General features: G+C 32.3%; 2 protein-coding genes across 13 annotated transcripts; both read left to right on the forward strand.

The window, feature by feature from the left end:
* The first annotated feature begins 1,261 nt into the window (after positions 1-1,261).
* LOC112742763 (uncharacterized) lies at positions 1,262-5,274 on the forward strand. Of its 11 annotated transcripts, none has more exons than XM_072214193.1 (7): positions 1,262-1,514; positions 2,080-2,979; positions 3,078-3,346; positions 3,421-3,636; positions 3,737-3,829; positions 3,927-4,028; positions 4,757-5,274. In XM_072214193.1, the coding sequence occupies exons 3-7, from the start codon at positions 3,158-3,160 to the stop codon at positions 4,781-4,783; spliced, it is 627 nt and encodes a 208-aa protein (XP_072070294.1). In that variant the 5' UTR covers positions 1,262-1,514; positions 2,080-2,979; positions 3,078-3,157; the 3' UTR covers positions 4,784-5,274. The 11 variants fall into 11 exon arrangements, with proteins under 11 accessions (XP_072070294.1, XP_025647779.1, XP_072070299.1 ...); XM_025791994.3 differs by having other exon boundaries at positions 1,280-1,514; positions 2,606-2,992; XM_072214198.1 differs by having other exon boundaries at positions 1,280-1,514; positions 2,606-2,992; positions 3,111-3,346; positions 3,443-3,636.
* A 1,438-nt stretch (positions 5,275-6,712) lies between these two features.
* On the forward strand, positions 6,713-24,117 carry LOC112742766 (probable ADP-ribosylation factor GTPase-activating protein AGD15). Of its 2 annotated transcripts, none has more exons than XM_025792000.3 (8): positions 6,713-6,940; positions 8,000-8,058; positions 12,995-13,085; positions 13,458-13,512; positions 14,923-15,019; positions 15,134-15,290; positions 23,209-23,380; positions 23,631-24,117. In XM_025792000.3, coding segments are annotated over exons 1-8 (684 nt in total). In that variant the 5' UTR covers positions 6,713-6,889; the 3' UTR covers positions 23,633-24,117. The 2 variants fall into 2 exon arrangements, with proteins under 2 accessions (XP_025647785.1, XP_072072199.1); XM_072216098.1 differs by having other exon boundaries at positions 23,854-24,114.
* The last annotated feature ends 3,254 nt before the right edge of the window (positions 24,118-27,371 follow it).

Here is a 27,371-nt window from a genome sequence, read left to right on the forward strand (position 1 = left end):
CATAAAACATGGACTTGAACGGCTATGAAAACGTAAGAAAGACATGAATTCTATGATGTTAATATAATAATATTATGTTCACACACTAATTCTTCATATTCCGGGCTTGTTTGGCTATGATATAACTCTCAGGGTTATCTTGATCCAAGATTCAAGAGGCATCCGAAGAACCGGGGTAGGTGGTTCTAGATTCAATGGAGAAAGTGGACGTTGTCTCCCCCGATAGTTCTAATGAGGCTGATTCTGCTGGACGAAAGGCTTCCATGCTGTCATATGACCTCAATAAAACGTCAGAAGAGAATGAATATCCTTATAGTGGAATGTCTTCTGAGAAGAAGAGTGCATGGCACTTGGCTATGTGGGCAATCCTTGACAATGCTTTAGTTTAGGTAAAGAATTTCAATTCAGGTTGTATAGGATAGCTGAGAATAAAGTGTTGATTTTGTCTCGACTTTATAACTATTTAGATTGTTATTAGAGATTGTTCTTATTAGAGAGTTTATCATATTAGAGAACATAGGGAATTTGATATTTAGTCAAGATTAGTACATTTGTTATTTTTTGAGGTGAATAATTCCTGAATTGGGTTTATTACTAAAAGTACATTGAAAAAATGGAAATATTTCTTATCCATGCTCATGTTATGTTATTTGTTGAGAATAATGTTCAATAGATTCTCCTATTTAGCAAAGTTGCCGTACGTGTTGTAGTGTTCATTGAAAACTTATTTTAGTGTTTAGCCATTATCATTACAGTAATTACTGTACAAGACTATAAGCATGCAGCAAGTAGCCATGGCAAGAAATAAAAAAGAATTCAATAAGTTTTTGGTCCTGTAAAATTAGTAGTTTATAGTTTTGAATTATTGAAGATGATAATAGAGACTAATTTCAGGGATGGTCTGAATATCTATTTTGAAACCAAAACCATATATTGCTAATGTTAGAGGAATCAAAAGCTGAAGGGGACTAAATTTAATTGTTAAAGTTAAAGTAAAATGAAAATAAAATATGAGAAAAACTGCTTATAAAAGGTCAAAATAAAATAGCAAAACCAAAATAAAAGTTGAAAATACTCTAATTTAATAAGAATGAAAGCTAAAATCAAATAATTGTTATAACAACTTAAACCACTTTTGCTATAACTTTTTTTAATATGTATTGACTCTATTATTATTATTATTATTATTATTATTATTATTATTATTATTATTATTATTATTATTATTATTATTATTTTGAAAGTAGCTTCAACGTGCCTCAATCCTTCTTTCCTAATCTTTATACACTATCCACCACCATAGCCCTAACTCACAGCCGTGAATCTATTGAACCAACCCCTTTCCCAGATAAACTCTCACCTCCCCCGCTCTCGCATGTCCTTGCTGTCGCAGACGAGGACCGCTCATCTCGTGTCGCTATCTCGGTCTTTAGAAGCTGCCTGTCGCATTACCGTCTAGGCCCGCGTGGTCGTCGTCGGTTCGGGCCTGCTGCTGGCGCGTCCTCTCTTCTCCGGTAAGCACCAATATTTCTTTCAATTTCTGATGTTAAAATGCGAGTATGGTAGGTGTTCTTACAGTCAATGAACTTTGTTCATGTATCGATCTTTGTACGATGCTTCTCTGTTATTTTATCAAAATTGGTAATATTTAGAGAGATGAGAAATTTGATCAGCTTCCTATTATGATAACCAATGCTATTCTAAACCTTCCAATTAATCATATCGGCAGTTTTTGAAGTGGCTAGTGGCTACTCCCATTCATTTAAGTAACTCTTATCATGCTTTAAAATTGATTTTTATATATATTAACAGTTAAAAGTAAGTATGTCACAAATAGAAGAAAAATATATGAAAGGTAGGATGAAATAGAGTTCCATAATCATATGGATAAAAAGTATTTTTGTTTTGGGAACAACTCTAGATAAAAGCTTACGTGCAGAGAGGATTAGTCTAACATATATAAATGATGTTTTTGTTTATTTTATACATAGGCACATTCAAATATATCTATGTTCTCTAGGCTGTGGTGTTACCTCCGAGAATCCTATACTAATAAGAAAAATCAATTTTGGATTTCAGAGACCACTTTGCATTGCATTGGATCGAATAATAATACTGATGACTAAGCCTTTTTGGTCAAGGGAAGTTAATTCACTGGTCCAATAAATCTGATAGTTGGTTATTACCTGCCCTAATTATTATTAAGCACGCATGTTTGCTAGTAGTGATTAGAAGTAAATGATAATGCTTAACTACTAGTAAGTAATTACTATTTACATTTGTGATTATAAGCAAGTATAATCATTAAAACTAAAATTGATTATGGGTGAGCCATGGCAGCTATGGATCCTCAAATGCTCGAATAGGATTGCCTCTGATATGAAGATACTTAAGGTTTCACCCAAAAAATAAGGATATCACTCATGTATCACTTAGTTATGGTCATAAATACTGACAGTACTTTGTTGTGCCACCTTCAAATGCTGATTGGTTGATAATTTAATTCTAATGATATATATGTAATAGGTAATATAGGGTTTTAATTATAAATTACGAAAGAATATATCATGCTTTGACTCTCATTGATTCTGGTTTGTTTTAGCAGGAAAACAGGTGTCATTTATCTTTTAAGATGGCTAGGAAAGGTTGTTACATGAAAAAACCAAAATTAGGACCAGGATGTCAGCAACCTCAAACGATTCCACCTCCGACTTCGACTTCCCACCATGATGACTCTCAGATTCCCCCAGATAATGGTGATAGTGTTCCTGCAACTTCACGTCCGTTTCATCTACTGCGCAGTGAACCAAGGCTTGCTCCAAGATGAGCACAAATAGCATTCAGAACTCGAAGTCAGGTCACGTAAACTTGGCAGCTAATGCAAATTATGTAGATTCTCTTTATCAAGAAGTTGATGACCCCTTTGTTGCCTCTGGAGCTTAGAGTCGCAAAGGACGCAAGACTACGAAGTTTTGGACAGTTAAGATCATCGGTAACATATTTAATAATTTTTCTTTGTTCAACATGATTTAGACTCTATGCTATATATTAATTTTCTTGCATGCTGTCCACAACAGATACACATATAAGGTATTATATTTGGCTTATAGATTCCAATGGCACAATCAAGCTGGCAAAATTAAGTGTGAGGGAGGCTATGAAACGGCTTAACGGTATAAGGATCATGCTCAAGTTCAACAACGAAAAGCAAGCAATTGGAGACGAAGCTGGATTGTTGAGTGGCGTGTTTGGTCTGCTAGGATCTGCCTATGGAAAATTTCCTTTCTTTGAGAAAAGTTGGCATAAGATTACCACTAAAGACAAGGTTTATAACGAATGTGTCAAGGTAAAAGTTTATATCCGTGTTGAATTAAATCTACTTATTTTTACAATTATTAACAAATTGTATTATTTATATAGAAAATTTTTCACTTTGAAGAAGATAGTGAAGAAACTATCAAGAAAAATATTTTGAAAAGTATGGGAAAGTCTTGGAAGGAAACAAGGCTGAGGTTGTATAATGCTTATTACGAGCCAACATCAACGACTGAACAAAATATTGAGCACCATCTGCCGAAAATTGATCGAGAGCATTGGAGATGGTTCCTTGACTATCGCGCAAAAGCTGAGACGCAGGTAATCTAGTATATCATTGGTACATAACAATACAATTTATGTTGCATTGAGTCTTTTTAAATCAGTTTCTAATCGCCCTTTATCTTTGATGGACCCATAGGAGAAGTGCAGGAAAAATACGATTAATCGATCAAAACAACTATATACCCACACTGGTGGTTCGAAAAGCTTCACACGATGGATGGAAGAAGAGGTACTTTACTTTTTTATTCACTATTTAGACTATCTCTATGACTTAAGTTTCCTTGATTGTGTGGAATACAGTAATGGCATAAACTTTGTTGTTACAGTCAGAACAACAAGGGAAGAGAGTTAGTAGAGGAGAGTTATGGATCACAGTGCACAAAAAAAAAAATAGCTCCTATATCAATGATAAAGCAAGAGCAATTGGTGTAAGTACTACTTATTAATTATAATTGATCGATAAAATTATGGTCTCATATAGGTTAATAGTTTACTTTTCTATATTTTGTTTGTTTTTTATTTCTTTACTGAATAGTTTACTTCATGAATTGGTTTGGTATTGGGTTGGAAACAGTAATAAAATGTTCAAAGATGAGTTTCTATTAATCCTAATTCATCAGCTTTTCACTTACAATTTCATCCCCTATGTTAAACTGGACCAAAAGAAGTTTACTAGTTTAATTCATGAATTGGTTTGATATTGGGTTGGAAACAGTAATAAAATGTTCAAAGATGAGTTTCTACTAATCCTAATTCATCAGCTTTTCACTTACAATTTCATCCCCTATGTCAAACTGGACCAAAAGAAGTTTACAATTTCCAATGCTGCTTACTTTTAATTATTGTTGCAAATTTACCTCAGATGTTTTTAAACAGTTTCAACTTCAATGTAATTTAGAAACATTTGGGATAGAATTGAAATAATTCAGTTTCACTTATCCCTTATTTCTTTTTATAGTGGTTGGCATCCTATGGAACAAATTCTCTATTTTGGTTGTTTTATGTAAATAACTTTTGAAACCAATTTTTTTCATTCATATTTGTGTGTTTTTTTACTATGATGAGAGTGATACAGTTAATCATCCTGTTTGGCGTGTTCTTGGCATGAGATGGACCTATCAACAAAATGAATGTATTTGGTAATTTGTGTCTGTAGGAAAGAATTGAGGAGATTAAGCAATAGGATGAGTCTTCTAGAGTGTTGTCTCAAAATGATTCCATTGCTGAGATTTTCGGAAAAGAGAAATCGGGTAGAGTGTGTGGTGTGGGAATCGGACCGACTCCTAGTCATCTCTTCGATCCAAATTCATATCTGCCGGGCAACAGAGTCCAAGTAGAGGAGACCCAGAGGAAGCTTCTTGAATTGCAGGTAGAGCTGAAAGCCGAGAAGTTGAACAGGAAAGCGATGGAGGATGAGGCAACAACAGAAAAGAAAAAGAGGCAGGCGATGGAGAGTGCTCTGATTTAGCTATTTCAACAGCAGGGTGAGGAGCTGCCACCAAAGATCGCTGCAGGGATGAGATGGCCATGAATGATAGAGCGAAAAATAATATATTAGGATTGGAGATATTTTGGATTGAAGCAAACATTTTTTTGAATTAGACTATGCAACTCTTTGCAAGAGATTTATTTTCTTGATATTTTTATGAATATATTCTTTTGTTTTGCAGATAATTTTTTTGTTTTTGCCTCAAGTTTAGAGTCTAAGATTAAAAATATTAACTCTTAAAATAATAAAAAATCTAAAAAGCAAAAAACAATAGTTTTATAATATTTTAAAAAAATTATGCGATTTTTTTAGAAAAACCCAAATTTCCTATTTTTTAAAAATTTTTTCTAATTTAGCGGCGGTTTTAAATCGCCAAAAAGTGTCCCAAAATTTGAAAAATATGTCCAAGATTGTGGTGGTTCATAATCACTGGTAACTATGCTCGAAATCAAAAGTTTCATCTTGCGGCGGCTTTAAAACTACTGCAAAACATGCGTAAACTTGGAAACATCGAAGTAAATAGTGGCGGTTTAAAACTGCCGGTAAACATGCAGAAAATTGTGTTACTTGCATTTTATGGCGGTTTTCTAAACGGTTGCCATGAAATACTGATTTAACGGCAGTTATACCAGCGATTGCTGGAAACTGCCGCCAAACCTAATCCCCGTGTCTATAACCAGGGTGGTCCAGTGAGCCGCAGTTTTTGATTTTGCGGTGGTTTAAAACCGCCGTTAATCATAAAAAAATCGCCGGTAAGTAGCACTTTTTTTGTAGTGGTAAATTTTATGTCTTTTTCATGTCTTTGATTCATAGAAAATAGATAACCATTAAATTGAATATTCACTTTGTTTATAAGCATTCCGCATGTATCTCTATAAATTTTTGTTGAAAATAATAAGATTTATAATTTTCATAAACTAACTCATATGAAATTCATATAAATTTTAATGGGTTAATAGTTAAATTAATTCTTGGAAGATAAGATATTCTTCAAATTCACTCGTGAAAGATTTTTTCAATCAAATTGGTCTTTCAAATATTACAAATTAATCATATTTGTCCTTCAGTCACTCTATTAACAATTTTTTTTTAAGATTGATACTGTAAAACGTTAATTATATATATATATATGTCTAATTAGATATTGACTAAATATATTTATGAAAATTTAATGATTTAGTTATTTTTCCTAATTACAAAAAATCTATTCCCAATATGACCTAGTGACTAAATTAATAAATTTTCTTAAATATATTTAGTTAACGTCCAATTGAATATGTTGTGTCATGTATGTTATCAGTTAACATTTTATATCATTAATCGTTGACAAAAATTGTGAGTAGAGTAACTAAAGGACAGATATGATTAATTCTAATCTTTGAAGGAACAACTTGATTGAAAAAATCTTTTAGAAATGAATTTAAAAAATGTCTTATCTTTCAAAGACTAATTTCATTATTAATCCAAATTTTAATATATAATTAAATGCTTATTTTTGCGGGGACAGAGAGGGGTGTGTGTGATTTGATTTGAGTTGGTGGTTCCAACTAAATTGACGTGTAAAAGGCGACAAGGATAGAGGCAGTGATGATGCATGTTGCAAATCAAATTAAAGCTTGGAAGTGCCGCCAGCAAGGGGATACTTCCCTTAGTCACAAAACTCGCCTCTCTACAAAATCTAAGGCAAACTAATAAATAACTAAACAAGTTCGTTCTTCATTCATTTCTCATCCATTTTGAGCAATTTTCCTTCCTTTCTCGTCTTCACTTGGTTACCCTCAAGAAGGCATTGCAAGAATCATGAACGGGAAAGCCTCAATCTCCAAGGAGCTTAATGCCAAGCATACCAAGGTTTCTTGCTACTCCTTGTTTTGCCCTCTCTCTTTTCAACTATATATATCGTTTTGTAAGTTCTAATTTTGATTTTGTGTAATTTTTTGAGCTGGGTGCTTTGAACTTTGAAGTCGCTCCATCTTTTAATACATGGTTTGTGTCCTTAATTAAAGTCCTATTTTATTTAATTTCTTTGTTGATCAACAAGCTAAGAAGTCAAGAACAAGTGATATTGGATGGAAACTTGTTACGATTTATACTAAACCTCAAACCGTTCTGTTCTGCTAAAATATACTAATGATACAGAAAATGATATTTTAACATGGGTAAAAATTGTCTGATCTGTATTATTATTATAAAATTTTTAATTGACAATTTGTGTAAATAATTTATAACTATGTTAAATGTTTGTAACTTTTACAAGTTTTATTATTTTTTTTAATGAAATAATGCTACATCAGTCATTTCTATCAATAATTTTTTTTTTAAAAAATAGAAAAAACTATAACTAGATACACATTACATATTTTAGTATATAAAAAATCTTACCTGATAAAAAAATTAATCATTAAATCAATTATTATATATTTAATATATAAATATATATTATTTAATTTATTTTTAATTTATATTTTATATAAATATCTGATTTTATTATTGATTTTTAATGTATACATAATATAATTGTTACCGTATATATGCAGATACATATTTCTAATTTTTGTAGTTCATAATTAGACAGTTGCTGATAGTATTTTTGTGTTTTTGATATTTGTAACACTCATTTCATCATTCGCACATTCTTTTTAACTTTTGATTTACCCCTTTAAATTATATTGGATAAAAAATAAATACGTATTAGGTGTGCAAATAAATATCACTATTCTTATGGGGTTAAAACCAATTTACTTTTTCACTTTTTGGTCATGCTTTTGGCTTTAGTTCTTAGATTGAATTAAATTTTCTATGATAATATAATAATTTAAATCAAAATCAGAGGTGTAGGAACAGATGGATTATTTAACCTTTATTAGTTATTTTTGTTTCTTATATGATGCCACTTGTCACTATTTGCAGATCTTAGAAGGACTTATGAAGCTACAAGAAAATAGGGAATGTGCAGACTGCCGGAACAAGTAACGAATTTCATCATCACTTTTTTTTTTTTTAATTTAATTTATAGATAAATGAAAATGATTTTATTCATCAATCTCAAATCATAACTTCTTTGAAAGCAACTAGCAAAGTGCATGGTAAATTTAATAAAATTTGGCAACATTGGTGCAACATTATTTCTTTGTTTCTTCAAAGTCTAGTAGCATTTCATTGGACATTTGCTTATAGAAAATTAAGTCTTTCCATGTCCACATGGAACTCTTCTTAAAATCCTCAGTGAAAGAGTTAACTGCAGGTTTTAGACTCAATTTATGATCAAAACACATAATGTCAACAGACCTAGTTTCTTTGGTATTCAACTGAAATTGAATATCATCACCAATATTCAACCTAGAAATACCAGCAAGGAGGATTATAAGTCACAGACTTAACTGTCTAGATATAACCAACAAACACAATATCTATCTAATAAAAATAAGATCAGTAAAATTTGCTTCATTTTAACAAAACAATTAACAATCTATGAATATTATTAACAGAGCACAAACATTGTTACATATTGTTTCACATTCAAACTTTGAGAAGCCAATGCAAGTGATATGACAACAATCTCATTAGCTTTTAGTTGCAATCCAACAAAAGTGTATCATAATATTAGGTAATAGTTGCAGTGCAAGAAAACAACTTAAAATGTTAAATTATTTGAAGTCCTAATACTATGTACTAAAATATCATTCGATGACAAATAGATGCACTAAAAAGGGAATTTAAAAGAAATTGAGGTAACAACTACCTACCCCTGCTTCTTCTTCTGACTCATATGAAATCTTCACTAAAAGTCTTTCAAGATGATGTCAATAAGGGATCAAATGTTTTGTTCAGGCTTAGGGTACACACATTTCATGATAGTTTTTCTGCACTTTTTAATGATAGCTTAAAAGATCAACGACAAATATTCCTCTCTATTGATCCACTCTCACAGCAGTATATGCTCCTTTTTCTGCTGTGAAACATGAAGATTAGAAGATGGCATCAGTAATTTCAAGACCTAGAAAATAATGTAAATTCCTAAGATCCTTTAGTGGAAAGATTTTGTTAATGTCTTGAATAAATGTTTCAATTTCTTTTGAATCACTACTTGTAACAACAACATCGTCAACATATGCAAGAAGAAAAATAACAGAATTGAAAATCTGTCTTATAAAGAGTGATAAGTCAGAACGTGCATTAGTGAATCCAAAGTCTTTTAAAGTTGCTACAAGTATTTAAAACCAAGCTCTTGGAACTTATTTGATCCCATAAAGGGCTTTATTGAGTTTACAAACTCACATATCATCAGGGCTACCATAGCCAAGAAGTTGTAACATAAAGACTTGTTCATCAAGTTTTCCATTAAGGAAAGCGTCATCAAAATCAAATTGTTTCAATTTTCAAATAAGAGACAATACAATAGTAAGAATTACCGTAACTATTGATGGATAAATGACTGGGCTATATACTTCACTAAAGTCTATGCCTTCTTGTTGGTGAAAGCCCTAAGCTACCATTTTGTACCTCAACATGTTACCTTGAGGATTCTTTTTGATTGCATACACCCATTTGCAACTAATGATAGTTGCATTGGGAGGGGGATATACCAAACCCTAAGTATGACACTTTTGAAGTGCATTCATCTCAATATCCATACCATTCTTCCAATGATCACATGTAATAACTCTGTACAGATTTATGAATTTGATGAACCAAATCAATAGGAGCTGAATTTTTTGTAGTGGAATTAGGAGTTAAACTTTTGCTTTTGATCTTGTAAGCATATGATGAGTATTAGAAGTAGAATGTAAATTCTGAACAGTACCAGTATTTGTACTATGAGATAAATTTTCAAATAGTAAGCAAATCTCAATGTTAAAAATAGGCATTGGTATATCACAATGAGTGTTAGAATTATCAATAGTATTTGATGTTGAAGTATCAATAAAGATAGTAGAAGAAGATGGTGAAGAGTTAGCATCATCATGTCCAATGACAAAATTTGTCATAGATGTAGAAGGACCAGATGTAGGAGGAGATGTTGTACTAGTTGTTGATGGAATAGTTAGTGGCTGAAAATTAAAATCAAAACTAATAATAGAAGAATTAGCGGCACTAGAGTTCAAATAAGATTGAGATTGTAATACAGATTTTTGTTGAAACAAATTATTATAAAGAAATTCTTTTTCATCAAAGATCACATGTCTAGAAAGATAAATCTTACCATCCATATTCATGCACTTGTATCCTCTATGTTGATTATCATAACCCAAGAAAAAGTTTTTTTGATTTATAATCAAATTTCACTTTATTATGTGGCCTTAAGAATAAAAAACAAGTGCATCTAAAGACTTTTAAAAGATGATAGTATGAAATTTTTTCAAAAAAAATCTCTCAGAGACTTTTATTGTGTAAAATCTTGGTAGGCAATCTAGTTACAATGAAGACAGTGCTGCTAAAGGCATCTACCCAAAATTATATTGGGAGTAAGGCAGTAGCCAAAAGAGCTAATTCTACTTCGGTAATATGTCTATGTCTTTGTTCTACACTTACAAGACATTCGATGTATGATTCCTTGGCTAGCAAGAAAATCAGTAAAGGCTTTAGATAAAAACTCCATACCTTTATCTGTTTGAAGAGTCTTTAGTTACACCTGGTTGAGTTTTCATAAAGACTTTGTAGTTCTTAAATGTTGTGGAGCTTGAAATTTATTGGTTAACAAATACAAACAAACAAATTTTGTACAAGAATCAACAAAAATGATGAAATAATAAAATCTAGATCTAGAGTGAACAGGGGTTAGTCCCCAAATGTCAGCAAAAAAGTAATTCTAAAAGTGTAGAGTAAACTATATCAGATTGAACAAATGAAAGTTTGTTCATCTTAGCTTTAGAACAAGGTTCACATATAAGTAAAGAATGAATGCCATAAGCTGCAGATAAAGCACATGTATTAAGAACTTGTAAAACTTATAGGTGTTGTAGTATGGCCAAGTCTTTGTTGCCACAACTCAGTGTAAAATTTTTACTAGAATTAACTATCAAAGCCGTTTTTGTTATGGCCAAGTTTTTGTTATGAGAGCTATCTCTATTACAATTCAAAGGAAAAGAAACGAGAATAGCAGTCTTAGGAACAATTAGTTCATTAAAAGCATAAATGTCATTTCTAACAGTGTCTTGAAGAAAAATCTTGTGTGAGTTTTGATCACGAACAATGCAATTATTAGGTCAAAATTCAAACAAAAATGGTTATTTTTTGCAAATTTGGAAACACTTAAGAGAATGTGAGTAATAGATGGTATATGTAATAAATTCTTAAGCAGAAATTTGATTTTTGAATGTTTATCAGATAGAAATGAAGAACCAATAAGGATGAAACAGGTGTACATTGACCATTCCCAACAAATAATTGATCCTGATCATTAGTAGATTGAATAGAATTTAATAGGTTTGAGTGATTAGAAGTGATATGATGGCTAGCTCCAGAATCTGCATACCAAAAACCACCACTTACGACTAATGATGTAGAAAAAAAGAACCTTGGTTGGTGGAATGAGGAAGATGGTAGTAGAGGATGAGAATTGGTATAGGAAATCTGAGCTGGTGGAGGTTGTTATTGTGATTGTTGTAGATTTGGATTCAAGTCGGAATAGCGTAGTGGTCTTGTCTTCCACATAGCTGGGACTGAATACTTGGAGTTGAGAACAAAAATCTACCTCTTCTTCCATTTCTATCACTTCTTCCCATTCTACCATTAAAGCCTCTAATATTGTTGTAGTCAAATTGAAACTGTGATCGAGCAAGATTGGTCATAGCCTCATAGGCATGCCAATTTCAAATTTCTTAAACCTCTCAATCACATCTTTATAAGCCACCAAAAAAAATTCAGCTTCAACAACTCTAATAGTTCCCAATCTTGACATTAGTGTATTCTTCATTTAAACCATCTAGAATTTCTTGGATATGATCATCTACTTGAACATAGTAACTAAGAGAGGATAAGAAATTCACAAGCTTTTGAATTTTTGAAAGATACTTTTTTACTGAAGTTGTCTTCTTTACAGATCTCAATTGAAGTTTTTGTAGCTGAAGAATCTATACGCATCTTGTTGATGTAATCCCAAACTTGATGAAATCGAGTGAAATGTAAAACCTTATTCTTGTAAGTATTTGTCATGGAAGTAACAAGCCAGGTGGAGTAGAATGTGAGATTATCTAATCTCCATTTCTTGAATTCTTCTGATTTAGTCTTGGTCTTCTTGGTGTCATCAACCATGAATTCTTCTGGAATTTTAGAAGAATCCAAATGAGATAGATTTAGGTGTCTCCATGTTAAAAAATCCTTATCATCTAATTTTTTAGTAAGCAAAGGACCGGAATAGACTTCTTCAAAAAAAAGTCTGTGAGTGAAATTTTCATGATGCAGATAAAGATTGATTGATATAGAAAATACAGATGAAACAGGAAAGAGAATGAAAGAAATTCCAAGAAAAATATCTAGAACCTGACTCTAGATACTATGAAAGCTTCTCCCATTAGAAGTAACTGTAGCTAAGATGAAAATAGAATGAAAAAAGAAAGTTTTTCGCATTAGAAGCAATTGTAGCACAGAGAGAGAGAGAGAGAGTTTTGCTTGTGAAAGAAGAAATAGAGATTATATTACTAAAGAACAAGAAAAAAGCCTAAGCTACCCTTACTCTATTATTATAATAGTAAAAATCAATATTATAATTTTTGGAATGAAGACTATATATGCCCAATATCAAATAGTGATTTTAATGTTCAAAGAGCATTATATTTTTCCGTGAATCGTATGGTAAAGGAGTATTTTCACATGCATGTTCACAAATTACTTAATGGGAAGAGATGCTATTCTAAATTATGGTTAGTTTATAATTATTGCAACACTTGATTTACAAATTTTTAGGGCACCACGATGGGCGAGTGTGAACCTAGGGATATTCATTTGCATGCAATGTTCCGGGATACACCGAGGTCTTGGAGTGCATATATCCAAGGTTTTTCATCGACAGCTTTTAGCCTAATAACTTGTTCTCTTCTGATCTATTGAGATTATTTTTATATATGCTTGAGACTTAGACAAATATACAACATGATATTACAGTGAATTGGAAGCAGACAAACAGAGAATTATCCTCGCCTAATAATAACTACAGAACTATCTACTTACCATTTGCTTATAGTTGCTAGGTTCAGTGGTTCTACTTGGTCATGCAAATTAAAGCCGCAAATAAGCCACTATTTGTATGATTAAAATTTGTCTTACTGTAGTCCTTAGATATACGTTCTCTTAATTTATACACACATATATATGTTTAGTGTATGTATCGATAATTGATTATATCCCTTCTGATTTTACGTGCGATTAGGTGCGATCTACAACCTTGGATACATGGTTGCCCGATCAGGTTTCTTTCATGCAATGTAAGCAACCACCAGTAAATGGTTAAATTCGTCTTTAAAAAATTACTTAATTTCAAATTGGATGGTTTCCAAAATTTTTTTAATTAAATTTGTCTTTTAAAAATTTTAAATTAATTAAATTAGTCCTTTCGTCATTTTCTTTATTCATGACATTAACATATTTACTAGCGCAACATATTAAGTGATACTACAGTATACATCTGACCGTCGTAATTGGCTGCTAATATAATAAGTTTATGAAATTAGTAAAAATTAACTCGAAAATTGAGAGATTTTAATATTTCAAGATCTCCCTCAATTTAAGATTAATTTGATCTAATTGCATAAACTTACCATGTTAGCAGCTAATTAAGACAATCAAATATATGTTGTGGTCAGTATGATGTCACTTAACGTACTATATCAGTAAACTTTGATACTATGAATATTGGAAATGACAAAAAAAACTAATGTGATGATCAACTTAAAATTTTTAAAAAACGAATTTAATTAAAAAAAATCTTTCAAAAATTAATTTAAAAAATGTATAATCTTTCGAAGACTAATATGACCATTTACTCAACTTATGCAATCCTTTTGTTATTTTCTTAGTGTGTTTAGGATTCTTATGGAAGAGGTTCGTAAAATTTTAAACTCCATTTACGAGGATTTCATTTTAATATTTGATTCTCAAAATGAATTGTACTTATTAATTTTAAATATATATAAAGCCTTTTCTTAACTAATACTCTGTAATTAAAGATACAGAAAATGATTAGAGATAGAAGTATTTGTCTTTTTTTTTTTTAAATTCTATATACAATATATATAGATACACACATAAGACTATCAAATAGATTAATTTTGTCCATTCAAATTTAACCCGCTTAAATTTACAGATTAAATAGACTGATCCGTTTAAATTTATTTTTTTTACTAACTATAATTTTTTAATTTTAGCCGTTTATGACTAGCCTAATAAATTAAATGGGCGGGACTCAATTATCCTTTTATTTTATTTTTTAAAAAATTTTTAACAAAAAATATTACTTTTGACTCAAAAATCATAAATGAACAATGACTTTTTAATTGATGGGTTGAGTTTTCAATTTAGATAAAAAAAAAATATTGACCGTAGGTGTTAATTTTTTAAAAAAAATACAAAAAAATTAAATGTCATTCTTGTTGAGTTTGTAGATTTTTCTATTTAATCTGTTATTTTTTTAATCCAAAATTTAAACATCTAATTATAAAGATAAAAATTTTAAATTTATCTATTTAAACAAATAAATAAAATAATTTTACAGATTTAATCCATTTTAATGCTCTACACATGCTCTTTTTTTAAATTTTTTCTTTTCATTTCACTTTTGAATATCTTATATTAATGCCTACTAAACTAGTCTCTTGATTTACATGTCTCATATGTAGTTATGGGTAATGAGAAATCAAATAAGGATTGGGAGGCAAAGCTGCCCGCCAATTTCGACAGAAGCACAATGGGAATTGAGAAATTTATTTATTCCAAGTAAACAATTAAACTTTGAAACTTTTAGTACCGAGATTTTATTTTACTTTTAAAGACATCACCTGAAAGTTGAAATTAGACGATTATATTTAATAATTTTTCATGGAATTGCAGGTATGTGGAGAAAAAGTGGGCTTCAAAAGAAGGATTAATTAGTGGAGCTACAAATTATTTCCCGAAGAACATTAGTAGGAAACTTTCTTTAGAAGAAAGCATTCTTTCCAAACACGTGGCACAAGTTCTGCCTCCATTGACAAGAGCTCATGGTGGGGTAAGTTATAAACAATACAAATACAATTATGTTAAAGATAATAACAATAATCACTAATTAATTATTTATATAAAAATATAAAATAATTTTATATTCATATTTATAATAAATTTTTTTAAATAATATAAGAATAAAATATGTTTTTTATTTCAACATTTTTAAAATTATCTTTAACATTTAATTTGAATCAATTATATTCTTAATTTTTAAAATGAGTTTTAATATTAATCATGCTATTAAATTTTTAGCAATTAAAAATTAATCAAACTTTTTTCTCAATTTTATCTTTAACCTGATTCTAGCTCCCAAATTTCAATCCTAATTGTCAAATCAAACCCTATTATTGTCACTGTCATTCATCTATCCCTCTACCATCATCACTAGCCACCGCTACAGTTGTTTAAAGTGAAGAGAGAAAGTCTGAAACAGTGAAAGAGGAAGGAAAGAAAGCAAATATAGTTAGAATGCATTAACAAGGTGATCGAAAGCTAATAAGAAAGTCAAAGACTTATTACTTTCGGAGATGGATGAGTAAGCTTGAAGTTGAATCCGAAGTGAGAGTGAAGGTGAGGGCGGTTACTGGAGGAGGTGGTAGCGGAGGATGAAGAAGAGGAGGAAGAGAAAAAGAAAGAGGATATGTAGAACCTCTCAAAGATGGCCATGAGCAAGAACATGGAGATGAGAATGAAAGTGGAAATGAAACCAAAGGAAACTGCATTACCGGAAAGTAAGATATCCAAAAAATATTGGAAAAAGAACATTCAAAAACTAAAAAAAGAAACATCTAAAACTATTAAAAAAATCATTCAAAATCAAAACAAAGAAACATCCAAAACCAACACAGACGAAAAAGAAACAAAGGAAGATGTGGAAAAAGGAGGGTTTTGCATGTCGCAACGAAGGGAGATGCAGCGTTCGGCGGCCCTGCACGACGCGAGGAGGGAACTACAGTGGTTGCTTGGGCTATGCAACGCAAGGGAGGGAAGCGTAGTGGTCGGAAGCACTGCACGTCATGACAGAGGGAGATGCGATGTTCAGCAGGGCTATATGCGAGGTGGGACCAATGATGGCCGGAGGTGCTGGGATTCGCAACAGAGGGAGCAGCGGTAGTTGGCGGCGCTGCACCCTGCGGTGGTGGTTGGCAGGAATGTGGGGAGGTATTATAATTTTTCACATGGATGAGGAGAGAGAGATTAGGGTTTGTGTAGTTAGTTTTTTGATTGTATACTGTCAAGGGAATTAGGATAAAACTAGGTTGACTCTTTTTTGGGATTTTTTTTATTGGAATCTATTTTACCCTAGTAGACTACAATTGGCTATACCACTAATTGGTCCCATATACTTTTTTTTTCTGATTGATCTCTTCCCTTTTTTTCTCTTCTTCTCCTTTATTATTACCATCATCATTTTCTTCTACAAAAGTGACACATAAATTTTGGTTAATCACATAAAAAATCTATTAGAATGACATTGAAAATTTTGATAAATAACACAAAAAAAAAATTAAAGAACTACAAATCCAAAACCTTAACTCAATAAATAAATGTGTTTCAAAACTAAAAAATATATTAATTTATTACAAATGACACAGAAAATGGTTAAACTCTTTATATATGAGTTTAATATCACTTAATTAGTTTAATAATAAAAAAATATTTTTTGATTGAAAATGGTATAGAAATTTTTTGTGAAAGACACAAGAAGTTTTCAAAAGATCACAAGTTAAGAAATATTCTAATAACTTTTAATTGGTTAAAAAATTTCTTGTGTCATGGTTAAGAAATTACGGTGTCAAAATTAACGAACTACATGTGCCATGATTAAAAAATTTTGGTGCTATTTTTTTAATAAATTCTATACAATTCAAAACAATTCCTCCTCTTCCTCATCATCATCATCTTCATCATCTTCTTCACATTTCTATAATTATTCTTTTTTTCACCCTCTTAACAAAAATTTGTATCACGGTTAAAAAATTTTAATATCAAATTTAAGAAATTTTTTGTGTCACGGTTAAAAATATTTCGATATTATTTTTATGATAAATTTTGCACAATTTAAAATTTTTCTCCTTTTCTTATTCTTTTTCTTCATCATTATCACTGTCATCTTTTTTTTATTCATCTTCCCTTTCTTGTTTTACCTTCTCATAATTCTTCTTATTTCACCTCTTAATAAGAATAAAATCAAGAAAAAAAGAGAAGACAAAAATTAAACAAAGAAAAAATGAAATAAAAAAGCTGAAATAAATTTTTTATTGGAGGAGGAAGAGGAAGAGGAAGAGAAAGGTAAGAAGAAATAAAAAAAATATAGCAACAACAATAATAGAAAGAATAACGATGAGGAAAAAATATGCGAAGAAGAACAAACACGAAGAAAAAGAAGTGTGTGATTCACACGCATATTATGTGATTGATTTTTGTTGTATTTTATTATACCTAATATAATTTGTTATGTACTCTCGTACTCCTACTTGTAAACAAATACCAATATGAATACACAGTTCATTCATTTTGCATCCCAATATGGTATCAGATGAGAACTTTTACGCTTCTGTCCTTTTTCCCTCTCTGGTAAGAAAATTCTCCAATTTTCTCGCCACGAACATCATAACCACTTAGATTTCTCCTTTTCCTCAATCGATTTCTCCTTTTCCTCAATTGATTTTTTCTATTCTTCGATTTCTTCTTAACTAATTTCTGAGCAATGATGTCCCTTTCAAATGAAGTTCCGTCACAAGCGGTTCTTCCAGCTTTGATGCTACATTCGTCAATTCCTGACGCTTATACACTTCATTCAAGTGATCATCCAGGCCTCATGCTGGTGTCTCAACCACTTCAAGAAGACAATTATGCTTCTTGATGCCGATCAATGCGTCTCGCACTCAGTGGAAAGAGCAAAGTTGGGTTCATTGATGGCTCCCTCCCAAAATCAGACCCCGCTCTTGATCCAGTGCTTGCAGAAACATGGCAATGCACCAATGATATCGTCACTACTTGGTTGCTAAATTCAATTTCAAAAGATATCGCAGCAAGTGTGATTTAGGCTAGCTCAGCTACACTTTTATGGCAAGATCTGGAAGCTAGGTTCTCCCAAAGCAACGTGCCTTGAATCTTTGAGTTAAAGAAATCACTGATGACACTGACTCAAGGATCTCTCACTGTCTCACAGTACTTCACAAAGCTGAAGATTCTTTGGGAAGAACTCAACACCTTTAAGCCTCTTATCAAGAGTATGTGATGCTATTCCTCATGGGCTTGAATGACAAATTGGCAAATGTGAGGAGCCAAATTCTGCTCTTAGATCCCCTGCCTCCAATTGAAAAAGTTTTTTCACTAGTGCTGCAAGAGGAGAAACAACGAGCACTCACTTCATATCAACCACCTCAACACATGGCTTTTGCCGTGAAGCAAGCTCCAGGAATCATGAAAACTTCTGGATCTAAGATGAAAGGCAAGAAAGACCATCCTCAATGTGCACACCGTGGCTATCTTGGCCACACAGAAGAAAAGTGCTACAAACTGCATGGCTATCCACCCGGCTACTCATAGAGCAGAAATACTCACTAAGTCGCTCAGGTGAATCCTGTCGACAAGCTCGAGCCAAGCCAAGAAAATCAAGATTCCCAACCAAGGAACGGATTCTCACTTACAGCATCACAATACAATCAATTAATGGCATTGCTTCAAACTCAGCAAGCAATGCAAGCCATAGAACCTGAAATCTGTGCAGGTGAAATATTTTCTTCATGTTACATGAATCAAAAGGCAGTGTCCAGCTCCTGGATCATTGATTCAGGGGCAACCACACACATAACCAACTCCTTCACTACTCTCATCAACCCACAATCATTACTTAATCATTTTGTAGCCCTACCAAATCAAACTAGAATCAAGGCCTTAGCCACGGGCAATGTCATTCTTAGCCCCATATAACCATCTACAATGTCATTTTTATTCCTTCTTTTCGGTGAATTTAATTTCTATAAGTTCTTTACAAAAATTGTCTTATTGCATGGTTACCTTCTCTGACCTCTCTTTCATTATATAGGACAAGATCTCCAAAAAGGTGATTGGCAAAGGTGATGAGTTAGATGATTTGTTTGTGCTGCAATCACCTTCCATATCACCTTCCACACACATAACTGGTTCTTGTCATCAAGCGTCCTTTGTTAGTAGTGATGTTTGGCATGCTCATTTGGGTCACACATATGAAAAGATTTTGAATAAATTGAGTCCTGTTTTGTCATTAAAACCCATCAAATACAATAATTCAAATTGTCCTGTATGTCCTTTAGCAAAACTTAAGCATCTTTCTTTCCAGTCACAAAATAATTTATGTAATAATGCCTTTAAATTGATTCACTGTGGCATTTGGGGCCCTTATCGTACTTTCACATACAATAATATGAGATATTTCCTCACAATTGTGGATGATTATTCAAGATTTACTTGGACTTATCTTTTGAAATAAAACTCCAATGCTACTAATATTCTTATGAATTTTGTTAACATGGAGGAAACTCAATTCAGTGTTAATGTAAAACAGATTCGATCAGACAATACCAAGGAGTTATTACTCACTGATTTTCTGCCGTCGAAGGGCATAATTCACCAATTTTCATGCGTAGAGAGACCCAAGCAAAATTCAGTTGTAGAAAAAAAAAAGCATCAACACTTACTTAATGTTGCAAGAGCCCTCTTTTTTCAGTCCAAGGCACCCATCAAATTCTGGGAAGAATATATTCTGACTGCTACCTTCTTGGTGAATAGGATGCCTAGTCCAGGCCTATAGCACACTTCACCATATGAGAAATTATTTCTCAAATAACCAGATTATCATGCACTGCGGGTTTTCAGGTGTTTGGTTCATGCATCCACGTTAATATCTCAGAGGAACAAATTCTTTACACGGGCTATAAAAGCAGTTTTTGTTGGATATCCTTCAGGGTATAAAGGATACAAGTTATATGATTTAGAGGCAAAGAAGTTCTTCATGTCCAGAAATGTCACATTCAATGAAAGTGTATTTTCCTTCAGTGAGCTACCAGCTGATCAGTTCCTTTTTGTGGATAATTTTCCAGATGTGGTGATGCCTACAATGCTCCAAGACACTTCTCTTCATGGCTCAGCACCAATTCAGCAATCCTTTACCAATACTTTCAACCCTCATCACCCAACAATACCTTTAACACCTGATCACAATCATGATATTATCCTTGAACCTCAACCATCTCAACCTATCCTTAGAAGATCTACTAGACTAAATAAACCTCCACAATATCTTCATGATTACCAATGCCATAATGTTGCCACCATAACCAATTCCAAACATTTGACGAAACCATACATAAATTTTGTAGCCAATGAAAATACCATACCTGAACCTGCTTTCTACCACCAAGCTGTGAAATACCCAGAATGGTGACAAGCCATGAATGAAGAGCTTCAGGCAATGGAAGAAACTAACACATGGACCTTGGCACCTCTCCCACAAGAAAAACACACTATATGTTGTAGATGGGTATACAAGGTAAAGTGTAAGGCTAATGGATCAGTAGAGAGATACAAGGCGAGGTTGGTCACAAAGGAATATACACAACAAGCTGGGATAGATTACAAAGACACCTTTTCTCCAGTAGCCAAATTAACTACTATTCGGGTTCTTCTATCACCAGAAGCCATTAATAACTAGTTTTTGTTACAAATAGACATGAATAATGCGTTCCTTAATGGTGACCTCTTTGAAGAAGTCTATATGGATTTGCCTCTTGGATACAAGACCAAGGAGTCAAATCTTGTGTGCAAATTGAATAAGTCCATCTATGGCTTGAAACAAGTATCCAGACAATGGTTCTTTAAATTTTTCTCAGCATTATTGAGCCACAATTTCAAACAATCCAAGAGAGAATACTCCTTTTTCACCTTTAGCACAGGTGACAACATAGTCTACTTACTTGTATATGTGGACCACATCATCTTGGCAAACTCCTCCAAGAAAATAATGTGCAAGGTACAACACTTATTAGAATCTATGTTCAAACTCAAGGTTTTACGTGATTTAAAATACTTTCTGGGGCTGGAACTTGCAAGATCATCTGAAGGCATTGTCCTTAGCCAAAGAAAGTACACCTTGAGCATATTGGAAGACACCAACTTTGTTGGTGCTAAGCCAAGTTCCTTATCTATGGAGACAAATCTGAGGATGAGTGCCTTTGATGGGGACCCATTGCATGATCCTTCCACTTATAGGCGTATAATTGGGAGGCTAATGTACTTTACAATATCACGCTCTAACATCACATATGCTGTCTCCACATTGAGTCAATTTCTATCCAAACTAGCCACCACTTATCTTACTGCTCTCCACCACTTACTGAGGTACTTAAAAGGGACTGTGGGACAAGGCCTTCTCTTCTCTGCCAAGTCAAAACTGCGACTTATGGCATATGCTGACGCTGATTGGGCAGGTTTTCCGGACACTACTAGAAGAAGTGTTACCGGTTACTGCATTTTCGTTGGTGATTTTTTATCTCTTAGAGATCAAAGAAGTAACACACTGTCTCAAGGTCTTCTGCTGAATCTGAATACCGTGCCATGGCAGAAGTGGCAGCTGAAATTAACTTGGTTGAAAGGCCTTCACTCTGACTTTGAAGTTGACATTCCATCTTCTATGCTCTTTTGTAACTCACAATCAGTCATCCACATTGCAACGAATCCCACATTTCATGAGAGAACAAAGCATATCGAGATCGATTGTCACTTTATTCGAGAGCGAGTGATGGCAGGATTCCTGAATCTCATTCACATTCGGACACAACACCAACTAGCTGATATGTTTACTAAGCCTGTAACTCTAACTCACTTCAATAATCTCATTTCCAAGTTTGGCATGATAAACATTTATCTGCCAACTTGAGGGGGGATATTATACCTAATATAATTTATTATGTACTCTCGTACTCCTATATATATATAAACAAATACCAATACGAATACACAATTTATTCATTTTGCATTCCAATATATTTAGATCAACTTGATTGAATTTGATTAATAAAAATATTTAGATGTATAGTAAAATCGGTATTTAATATCGAAGTGTGTATGTGTGAGTGTAATTAGAGAGAAACAAATTAGTAAAATCTCTTTTCGGTATTTTCTTTTGAAAAAAAAAATAAAAAATTTGTAATTTTACTATTTACTTATATTATTTTCATGATTATTTAAATATAGATTATAGTTTCTTTTTAACTTTTTTTTTATCTATAAATTTTAGTTGCCTCATTTTGATATTTAAAAGGTGATATCAAAGACTTATGATATTAATCTTCCACTAAAGATCAAGGCATTTTAAATACAAAAAGTTGATTAGATGCAATTGAAGGAAAATACGTAGGAGTTAATCATGACAAGTGAATGAGATAGACAACAATTATGTTATTGCTGACTTACACTTGACAATAATAGATTTGGTATTGTCGTTTATCTTAACGAAAAAAAAAAAGAAAAATTGGAATGCGCTCACAAAATTATACAAAGTTAAGTTGTTATACAATAGAATATTCTTAAAAAGAAAGACTTTATACGATTAAAATTGTGCACGTCGTGTTCTTTCTTGATAGAGTGAGCAAAACACGAGTTGAGCTGTGAGTGGTAAGATCTCTTCTAATTTTTATAATATATTTTAGTGTGTTATAGTTTTCTCTTAAAATTTGAGTTTATATATAATTTTATCACTTAATCATATTATTTTTGTTATTATTTAAATATAAATTATAATAGTAATTTCTATTTTCTATTTTATAAATTTCAGTTGTATTACTTTATTTCATTAACTCAAATATGCAATACAAAAAAAAAAAAGGAAAAATTATATGATACTTTTCATAAGCTTAGATTTTGTCCCTTCATTTCAGGGTTCCTTAGTTGTGCAAAAGAAGAGTTCAGCTCCACCGTTAATTAAGAGGGCATCTTCATCAGTTGATTTTGATAAGTTCATAGGAAAGAGCAATGGCAGTGCTGACCTTTTTGCCTTGCTTTCTGTCCAAGAAGATAAACAAGGTTTCTCAAGTTGGGCAACATTTGATTGTGAGACATCAAAAACTTTATTCTTATACCCTTATATATTATTTTCTTCAAACAAAATTGAGGAAATTATTGTTAAACTAACTAAATAGTAAATTACAAAACGGGTAAGACGTACGGTGCTACATCTTGAGCAAAATTTTAATGTGATTAATTATTAAGGCTATTGGTCTTTTCAAATTTATATTATTTATTTAGTTCAAATTTAATCGTTATAACAACTTACACTTGAAGTTTCAATATAATTTTGTAGGACAACTGGAAGCTGGTGAAGAACATTATGATTTTGTAAATAATTTTTTTGGAGAATATAACAGGAAAATACCGATGCTTTTCTTTATTTTCGTGATTGTGTTTTGATTGGTATAAAAGTAGCATGAAAATAACAACAGCGAGTTACTTATAGATTGTTTTACTATATTTTGTTCAACTTGTAAAATTTTTAGATATATTTTTAGATTGTTCTATCTTTGCAGGAGGTGTGAATTAAATGGCGAAAATTCGATGAATAGATTGTCCTACAGCAGCCATAGTTGGAGCAAGTGCCAAAAGATTATCTTTGTTGATCACATTACAATTTGGCATCAGAATAATGAAGTTGCATTCATTTGGTGCATGCTCTTCTTTTTCCTTGATTTTTTCAACAATGCCATCTGTACTATCGCAGCTATTTTTGTAAACTCATCTGGAAGACTTGCTAGTGGTCGTATGTAGCATGACTTACCTAATTAAACTAGAATTTCAAAATAGCTTATTTATAAAGAGGGAACAATAATTCAGATACTTTATTTTTTTAAAAATAAAAAATATTTCCCAATATAACCAGTAATAAAAAAAACGATTATTATGTTAGGAGAACATAAAAAATAGCTAGAACTTATCTTATTTATCATTCATTAATTATTGTAATAATTGATGATACTAAATAAGATAAGTTTTAGTTGTTTTTAGCTAATTATTTTTTGTTACTAAATATTTCCATAAGAAAAATTACAAATTTGTGTATGACAATAGCAACAAAACGATTTGAGCAATTTTCACTTTTGATGCCAGAAAAAATGGTATAAAATTCAATCCTATCTTCGATCGTGATCCTAACTTATGAAAATGAGCCATAATGATTTCGTCTTTTTCGACTGCAAAAATGACTCTGAGCTATTGTCAGATGGTGTTATAAACATAATTAAGAACATTTTAACTAAAATAAATATAATACGTGAAATATAATCAAGGAGTTAAGAGTTCAAAATATTTACACAACCATGTATATTGTTTCAGCTAAAATGCATGCTTACATCTAGTTCTTAAAAATTATTGAGAGTACCATCAATTTTAAAAAAAAGTGTACAAAGAATTTTATTTGCATTGAGCTTTCTTAAGCTATAATTTTGATTCAGATTAAACTGAAGATAATAAAAAAATTTTAGATATTATATATTTATCCAAACCTTCTTACGATTACAAAGTGTCACAAATTGGATCACACACTAAAAGAAAAACGTTGAATAACGTTAAATTTAGCATCGCAGAATAGCGGTAAATTTATCGTTGGATTTACCGGCGGTAACGACATCAAATTTGTAAGATTAAGTAATTACCGGCAGATTTATGTTTTCAACGGTAAATTTGCCGGTAATATTTGAAGGAAAACAAAAATAAATTAGCGCATTCTTTAGGGTCGGATTTACCGTTGGATAACCCGGACGGTAAATCAACTATGTGAAACTGTGCATTTTGGTGACTCGCAATGATTTTTCATGGTAACTGGGCCGTAAATTTAAAGCGTGAATCCTCTTTTTCCTCATTCGATTTTCTCTCTCTCTCTCTCTCTCTCTCTCCCTCTCCCGCTCTCTCTCCACCACCACCACCATCTTCCACCGCCGAAACCACCACCATCACAACCTCCTCTTCATCGCCGTCAACCCACCACCTAGACCCTTCCCTCCTCATTCTTCTTCTTCTTACATTCTTCTCTTTCCCTTTGGTCGCTGGTACGGAATTTATAACCACAAACTAACCGGCAAGTGCACCGGGTCGTACCAAGTAATACCTCAGGTGAGTGAGGGTTGATCCCACGAGGATTGAGGGACTAAGCAACAATGGTTGATTAATTTACTTAGTTAGACAAGCAGAAAATAGTGTTTGAAAGTTCAAAAGCATTAAACAGTAAATTCAGAATATCAGAAGACAGTCAAGTAAATAAGTTGGAAAAACAATATGGAGAAGGCAATTAAGGCTTCAGAGTTATCTATTTTTCGGATTGATTTTTTTTTATTAATTTATTTTAATCATGCAAGATTTAATTCATGGCAAATTATATGTGACTAGAACCTAATTCCTTAGACCTTTTTAGTCTCCTCTAACTTTCATCAACCGCCAATTCCTTGGTCAATTAATTCCAATTAGGGGGTGAAGTTTAATTCTAGTTATTATGCCACAAAAATCCTAATTATCCAAATATAAGAAGATTATATGTCACGTATCCCGTTAAGTCCAGATAATTAGAATTTAGGAGAAATTGTTTTCAAGCTGTTGTTCAAGTAAAGAGCTTTTCCAAGTTATACAAGAACTCAATTAGAAAGAGGGTCATACTTTCGTTCCACCTCAAATTCATAAGATAAAGAACGAAAACAATTCTTAAATTATAAATCAGTACATGAATTAAAATACAAAAATAATAGAATCAATCTATACAAATAGACAGAGCTCCTAACCTTAACAGTGGAGGTTTAGTTGCTCATGAAAAAGAGTGAAAACTAGGATTCTCGTAAACTGTAAATTGCGTTGAGGTGGAATAATCCAGAAGAGAAGTTTCTTTTCTCTTTTATATCTAATCCTAATTAATTTAAAATATATTTTCTAAAACTAATATAATATATTTTCCTATTTATAAAAATTAAAGTTTAAATCAAAATTAATTATAGCAATCAGCGTTTTCTGCGTTTCCTGCACGTGGCGCATGTCACGCGTACGCGTCAGTCACGCGTACGCGTCGATGGTCTTCTTCACATGTCGCGCGTACGTGTCAGGTACGCACACGCGTCACTCCTCGCTGGTCATCTCCTTTAATTCTTGTGCTCCTTCCATTTGTGCAAGCTTCCTCTCCATCCTCTAAGCCATTCCTGCCCTATATAGCCTTCTTCTCTTTTTCTACGGAAACTCCATCAAATCTAACCAAATGCTACCTAAAATAAACAGAATTACACACGACTCAAAGTAGCATTCATAGTGGTTAAAAGATAATTAATTCTTAATTAAACTCAATCAAATTAAATGCAAATTCACTAGAAAAATATAGGAAAGATGCTCATGCATCAGTCGCACCCTAGCCCTTCCCAATAGCCACCCACCATTACCTCTATTTCTTCTTCTCTGTCACCGCTGGCAACCACAGAGCCGCTGCGACATCGCCCTCTTTCCTTCTTCTTCTCCTTCCTCTTGTTCTTCCTAGCTTTGGCCAAACCACCCTCGCTATCCCAGAGACTACCGAAGTTCTAACCCTTTCCCCCTTTGAGCTCACTGCCGCTGCCGTCTACCAAGTGCCATCTACCGAACCTCTCTTTGGGCCTTCAATTGGATTTAGAATTCCCTAGTTTTATTTTATTTCCTTTTGTAATATTTATTTACGAACAATATTTTTTTAGGTCTAGCATTTATTACTAGGATTAGTATTTAAAGGAATAAGATGCACCCTTTTGGGGGCATCAAGGATCTTGCATCAAGCATCATTAGGGAATTGCGTTTTCTCTATAAGTATGAGCAACTAAACCTCTCTTGGTTAAGGTTAGGAGTTATGTTTATTTCTATGAATTAGAACTATTATTCTTCAATTTTAATTTATGTTTGATTCAACTCTAAGGATTATTTTCGTTCTTAATCTTATAAATTGGGTGGAACGAGAGTATGACCCTTTTCTACATGAGTTCTTGTGATTCTCAAAAGAGTTATCTCGCTTGAACTACAGCTTGAAAATACTCATCTTAGATGGCTAATT

This window comes from Arachis hypogaea, chromosome 14 (assembly GCF_003086295.3).
Source record: "Arachis hypogaea cultivar Tifrunner chromosome 14, arahy.Tifrunner.gnm2.J5K5, whole genome shotgun sequence".
NCBI classification, from domain to species: domain Eukaryota; kingdom Viridiplantae; phylum Streptophyta; class Magnoliopsida; order Fabales; family Fabaceae; genus Arachis; species Arachis hypogaea.

What these genes read in the sequence shown, in the direction of transcription:
- LOC112742763 (XM_025791992.2), top strand. Translation starts at nt 3,062, where the DNA reads ATGCTGTCCACAACAGATACACATATAAGGTATTATATTTGGCTTATA. An exon ending in TTTATAACGAATGTGTCAAG is followed by an intron (nt 3,347 to 3,420) that starts GTAAAAGTTTAT and finishes TTATTTATATAG; the next exon opens with AAAATTTTTCACTTTGAAGA. An exon ending in CACGATGGATGGAAGAAGAG is followed by an intron (nt 3,830 to 3,926) that starts GTACTTTACTTT and finishes TTGTTGTTACAG; the next exon opens with TCAGAACAACAAGGGAAGAG.
- LOC112742766 (XM_025792000.3), top strand. Translation starts at nt 6,890, where the DNA reads ATGAACGGGAAAGCCTCAATCTCCAAGGAGCTTAATGCCAAGCATACC. An exon ending in TTGGAGTGCATATATCCAAG is followed by an intron (nt 13,086 to 13,457) that starts GTTTTTCATCGA and finishes ACGTGCGATTAG; the next exon opens with GTGCGATCTACAACCTTGGA. An exon ending in TGACAAGAGCTCATGGTGGG is followed by an intron (nt 15,291 to 23,208) that starts GTAAGTTATAAA and finishes CCTTCATTTCAG; the next exon opens with GGTTCCTTAGTTGTGCAAAA.